Source organism: Cololabis saira, chromosome 1 (genome assembly GCF_033807715.1).
Source record: "Cololabis saira isolate AMF1-May2022 chromosome 1, fColSai1.1, whole genome shotgun sequence".
Taxonomy (NCBI): Eukaryota; Metazoa; Chordata; class Actinopteri; order Beloniformes; family Belonidae; genus Cololabis; species Cololabis saira.
In genome coordinates this window covers 35,684,900-35,690,899 of record NC_084587.1, presented here as the reverse complement: position 1 = coordinate 35,690,899, position 6,000 = coordinate 35,684,900, and the positions used below count along the sequence as shown (strand labels likewise).

The following is a 6,000-nucleotide window of genomic DNA, read 5'->3' as shown; positions in this document are numbered from 1 at the left end:
GTCAAATTGAGATTATCTACCTGGTTAATGTGAGAAGGGAGAACAAATTAAAGTATTAGAGTGAGAGAATAGAGATGTAAATACCTCTTACGTTCATGACAAAAAAGGACCACTTTTCTCTGGAGATTGTTCCTTTCGAATAACTTTCTGCTTCTTCAGCAGTGTTCCCCCCCTTTCTCCGCCAATTTCAGAAAAGAAAAGTGAGTGAAGCAAGGGTGACGTGTTGTGATGCTTCACGCTCTCTGCACTCCGTCACATAACAAAGTGTCCACTTCAGGGCTGCAGCTGAAGGTCTTTGTGTCGCCGCTGACACATCTCACAGAGATTGGGTTCCATTTTTTGCTCACTTCTCTAAATAATCTGTTTGTTTGTCGGAGGGCCTTGCTACAGAGGGGGATTCACAAACCGCTGACGGACATCAGCTCGCCGGAATCACACAAAATCTGAGCCTGGATGCACCACGTTCATTCGCAGATGGTTTTGATCAAGCAAGGTTTGATCTTTTGGGAGGTCTCTGAACAAAACGGTGTGACACGAGAATCACCTGAAAGGCCAAGAGCCTGAAACTGTTTTCTCACACCGTGCCACCAGTTGGCCCTTAGATTTTATGTACGAGAGAAATGGTTTCAGTGAATCATGACAGCGCTGGGAAAGGCTCCTGCACTTACATGTGAAAAGAGTCCATTTCTTGCGCTGGCTGAGGGCAAACTGCTTCCCATAGTGCTCACATCGACCTTGAAGGACAGATCTGCTTTCAAACTCACTAACACCTTCTGACACAGCTAACTTGCCTGCATGCTGTTAGAGAAATGTCTTTTTGGTTAGGGGAGGGCCAGTGGGCTCAAAGCTAAATACATTGAAGGAAACACCAGGGGAGGAGAAGTAACTGCGCTGCTCATGTAGATTTATCTCCGGGTGAACCTGTATCGGATGAAACTCTTTGCACTCCAAAGCCCGACTCTCATCCCCCTTCATGCATGCCAGAGAGGACATGAGACGCATTTGCGTGGATTTAAACACAAACCAGCTGGGTGATGAGAGGCTCCGGCCTGCGAGGAGACTAAAGGCTGGTTTTGTCAGATAGGAAATGAAGGAGCAGACTCAACATCAGGATTTACTCAAGCTGAATCATCAACCAAAAGTTGCGCCTCTTACCTGACGAGATCTAAACTGTTCTTTGCACCTGAGGGGTTTCAAGAGGCCAACCATTAGTGACCTTTATCTAAAAGTTGTGTCAGTCAACCAATTGTTTGTCCTCCATTGAACTTTGGGAGAAATGGCAGCTGATCCTACAGTCGCATGACAGTCATATGACAAGTCATACGTGAGCTACAGCTGCAAAACAATTGCTTGTGTTTTCTGAAGTCCTGCACGCTAATCATTCATCGTTCCACCCAACTGAATCATAAAGTGAGCAAATGAAGCAGTAAAAGAGAATAGAGCAGCCTAAAGGTTAAGTTCTCATAATAGTGTCAATCTTCTCCCCGGTCCACCTCTTGACTATTTGATAGGATTGATGAGTGTGCAGCTCTCAGTGGGGTCTTGTGCTGGGCTGGTAGCCACACTGTGCTGCTGACATTTTAATGGGATATCAGCTTGAATGTGCAAAAAACAATTTAGGTGATCTTTGAATTTGGGGGAGTTCATCTCTTTTTTGGAAAAGTGTTTCGGAGAGAATTGCCAGACTGAAGAGAGCCAGCAATGAAAAGCGCCGAAGCATCTTATTTTTCTGGAGCTTGCTTAGATGAATATGACATTATTTACAACAAAATCTGTCTAAAACATGATTAAGATAAACATATCCTAAAGAGCTACAACAGCCAAACCTGCCCACGGGGCCATTTCTGGTTATATGCGATCCGTGCTGATGCACAGGGACCTCCCGTAGCTGCTCACGGGTTCCCAAATGACAGGTTTACACTTAATACATAAGATTTGAAGAGGGGGCACCTAAATGGAAATATTGAGGTACTTCAACTTCAATTGTGTTGCAGATGTGTGCCTGTGTTGAGATCAACATTAACTTGTGAATGTATGAGCTTTATAATCTGAAATTCTGAGTTTTAGTTTTGTTGCAAATGTGTACATTTATCAATTATTAAGTAACCCCCCCCCCCCCCAATAGGACGTTTGAAAAGAAGCTGTGAATTTATGAGTTCAGAAACTAAGAATTATCCCCCCCCCCCATGTAATTTGTGTAAGCCATGTTTACTTTGCTCACTTATCTAAAATTTGAACTTTGGCTTTAGAAATAATCACGTCCTTCTTAAGGTGGAACCAACTATTGCATTGCCACTGATCATTTTAAAGGGTTAGTTCTCATCCATTGCACTGTAGTTTTACAGAAGTTTTACAGAATCTTGTGTTGAGCCTCCAAAAAGCTAGAAATGCTCCCGTCAGTTTATTTGTTTAAACTATCACTTGTTCTGATAGATTGAGGATTTGTTTACAAAACACAGGCACGGTTCGACTCCAGTATTCACCTCAAGAATCGTTAATTGTAAGAAAACTAACGTACAAAAGCTCATTTTCTGCAAATTCTGCACAAAAACCACACTCGTGAAAAAAAGCGCATGCAACAGCTGATTCCGTTATTGTGATACTCACCCTGCACACTCTCCTGTTGCTCTGGGTTTACTGTAGAGGCCTACGCCGTTTTATTTTCTTGTTTTTATTTTGGTTGGGATTTCAGTAAGAGCTTAATAATAAGCAAAATATGACTTTAATCATACACGAACAACTTTAAACTTGGCGTGAAGCGGTTAACCGTCCGCGCCCGCTTCCTCCAGGCTCAGCGCACTGGACTATGAAATATTCAGAGGACAATTGGTTAAGTGGAGTTAACCGTTGCCTTTTCTCCCTGAGGTATCTTCCTTTTTGATCCTGCCGAGCCTGGCGCCTTGCAAAACACAACTTGTCTGGCTTATTAAATAGTATGACCTGGAGAAAGAAAACGCCTGTTGCTTCTCAACTGGGGCCATTGTGAGGGAGAAGAGCTCATGACAGGCCTTAAATCGATGTGATGCTGTGTGACCAACAGTCAAGACGTAATCAGTTTCCACTCTGACTGCAAATATTTTAGTCTTGCCTACTTCTGCTGCGTTTTTAATCTATAGGCTATATATATATACATTTATACGTAAAACCTCCAGACACAAGGACAGTTTCTTCCCCCAAGATGTTGCTCTGATGAGCTTTAAGTCTCGGAGAAATCCATCACCGTGCAATGACAATAACAATAATAACAGTAATTTAATGGCACTATCACGTGCTGTAACAATGCACCAACAATAATCCTGTCTGCCTCATTCTGCTGCACCTGCTGCACCTTTCACTTTTAAAAATTGTACATATGTTATTTAGAGCTTACCTCATACTGCTGCACCTTTCAGTTTTTTAATTAAATATAGGTTAATAAGTGCCACATTTGTTTATTTACTGTTTGCTATTTTTTAAATCTGGGTACAGTAAGAGAAATTACCAGAGTCAAATTCCTTGTCGGGCAATGTTCAAATTTGGCCAATAAAATCTGATTCTGATTTGTTCTTACTTAATTAAAAAAAAAACAAAAAAAAACTATTTGACCAGCGCAGCTTTACTCTACTCTGGGAATAATTTAAGGAACAGTATAGGTACAGATGCAAGCGCCCTGCTAATAGACGTAAATTGTCACGAAAGTCCTCCCCACTGCTTAATTGCACTAAAATTGGTCGAAGCTACTTTGTGAAAACCATCAATAAGCCCTCTCTGCATGGGGTCTGTATGATCAACGTCTCCTTCCATTCACGGGCCTCTTGATGTCCTCTCGGAAGTCCGCGGGCCAATCAGAGCCGAGCCCGCAGACGTCACGGCGCTCACTTGACGAGCTGATTGGCGGATATGTGGAGGGGGGGCCGCCCCCGTCCTTTTATACGGGACCCCTGTCTGGTGCGTAAAGCTTAATGGGCACCGGCGACAGCGCAGCCACGCATGCACGTTGGAGACCGTGACAGCTCAGCCACACGACTCCTCTGACCGGCCCGCGCCGCGGTGCGTGGCCCCTTCCCCTCCACCATGAATCCTGCGCAGGGGTCGCCGTCCACAGACGCCAAACCGCTTCATCAAAAGGAGGAGATGACGGACACTGACGGCGAGGAGCCGCAGCCGAAAGATATGAGCACGGATAAAGGATACAAACAGCAGCGCAGCAGCCTTGCTTTCAGCGTGGAGTCGCTCATCGCCAAGAAGAGCACCTGTCGGACTGTTTCCGAGGTCTCCGAGGTCTCCGAGGTGTCCGTGGCTGCGCAGGGCGCGCAGGGCGCGCACTTCTCCCCCAGGACTCTTTACGCGGAGCGGAGGCTTTCCGGGGAAAGCGCGCACGGAGCCTCCAGGAGCTCCGGGGAGGACAGTCCGCACTTTTGTGAGAAAGAGCACAGCACTTGGTTCCAGACGTCCTCTTTTTCTACACCTCCCCGTAAGTCCGCCCCTCCACTCGTTTTTTAGACCAGGACCCGATGCATGCGCGTTCTAAAGTGTATTGCAGCCACGCAAAAATCTCCATCATCTCCTCGCACGAGCTGTCAGTGACCAAAGCAGGAAATAATATCACAATAAATCAACTGAAAGTCATTTTGATCGCTCACAGAAGTCAAATATGTTTAGTTCGTGGCTACATTTATTTATGTGTGTGTTGAAGAAGCTGAGACTAAACATGCGTCACTGAGTTTATGAAACGCTTTGACTTTTACGCACATCTTAATAGAAGTGATGATCACACGGTCACCTGAGAAAGATAGTGCAAAGTTAAAGGATATACTCTATATTTGTTGGAGAGAATGGTCAGGGTTGACACAAGCTGAATGTATGAACAAATACGTTGGTTTTAGGCGTATTTATTGCCGTTTATTTGCGCGATGTTCGAGTCCTGCTGTGATGATTCTGAATGTTTTGAGCTTCAGTTCATTCTAACCCGCCAGAAATTAATATATTTGTGTTTTCTATTACAACAGGGAGCTCAAGTCCGACTCAGTGTACTTTAAGGAAACACAAAAACAACAGGAAACCTCGCACGCCCTTCACTACCTCGCAGCTGCTGGCGCTGGAGCGCAAGTTCCGCCAGAAGCAGTACCTCTCCATCGCCGAGAGAGCGGAGTTCTCCAACTCCCTCACTCTCACCGAGACTCAGGTTAAAATTTGGTTTCAGAACAGAAGAGCCAAAGCCAAGAGACTACAAGAGGCCGAGCTGGAAAAGTATAAACTGGCCTCCAAGCCGGTGCTACCCGCCTTCGCGCTGCCTTTCCCCCTCGGAGCGCACATGGGCCCCCCGTCCTGGGGCCCGAGCAGCGCGTTCCCGAGGCCCGGCCTGCCGGTGCCGGGACTCTTCAGCGGACCCGTCACGTATGGGATGTACTATTTGTCTTAGTGTTCCGTGCGCGTGTTTGTGTGGCTGCAATCAGGGGCGAAAATCCCGGGGGGGGGGGGGGGGGGGGGGGGGGGGGGGGGGCAGGGGGGACAAGTCCCCCCCATTAGTAAAGCTGTCCCCCCCTAGAATAATTTGAGACAGAATTAATAATTTTGGAACAATGCAGTAGTATTTAGTAGTGATGCACCAAAATGAAGATTTGTGGCCGAAACCGAAATCGAAAATAATAATAAACAGTAAAATCTCATTACACTTAAAACAAGAGTCATCACCAGAAAAATAACTTGTTATTTGACAATTTTCACCTGTTTCAAGTACATTTTCACTTGAAATAAGTAGAAAAATCTGCCAGTGCGACAAGATTTATCTTATAAGCAAAACAATCTTGTTCCACTGGCAGATTTTTCTACTTATTTTAAGTGAAAATCTACTTGAAACAGGTGAAAATTGTTGTTTTTTTCCAGTGATGAGTCTTGTTTTAAGTGTAATGAGATTTTTTTTAACTAAAAATGAGACATTTTAACTAGAAATAAGACAAATATTCTTGCTAAGATTTGGGGTTTTTGCAGTGTATTATGTCAGATGTGCTGTATTATTGC

General features: G+C 44.9%; 1 protein-coding gene across 1 annotated transcript; it reads left to right on the top strand.

The window, feature by feature from the left end:
- The first annotated feature begins 3,954 nt into the window (after positions 1 to 3,954).
- Positions 3,955 to 5,445, top strand: LOC133452658 (homeobox protein MSH-C-like). The gene is made up of 2 exons (XM_061732159.1): positions 3,955 to 4,453; positions 4,989 to 5,445. The coding sequence occupies exons 1-2, from the start codon at positions 4,054 to 4,056 to the stop codon at positions 5,399 to 5,401; spliced, it is 813 nt and encodes a 270-aa protein (XP_061588143.1). The 5' UTR covers positions 3,955 to 4,053; the 3' UTR covers positions 5,402 to 5,445.
- Positions 5,446 to 6,000: the final 555 nt, after the last annotated feature.

Bases quoted from the DNA above. Each gene is read 5' to 3' on its own strand.
- LOC133452658 (XM_061732159.1), top strand. From the start codon at position 4,054: ATGAATCCTGCGCAGGGGTCGCCGTCCACAGACGCCAAACCGCTTCAT. The intron at 4,454-4,988 runs GTAAGTCCGCCC...CTATTACAACAG, and splicing joins CTCTTTTTCTACACCTCCCC to GGAGCTCAAGTCCGACTCAG.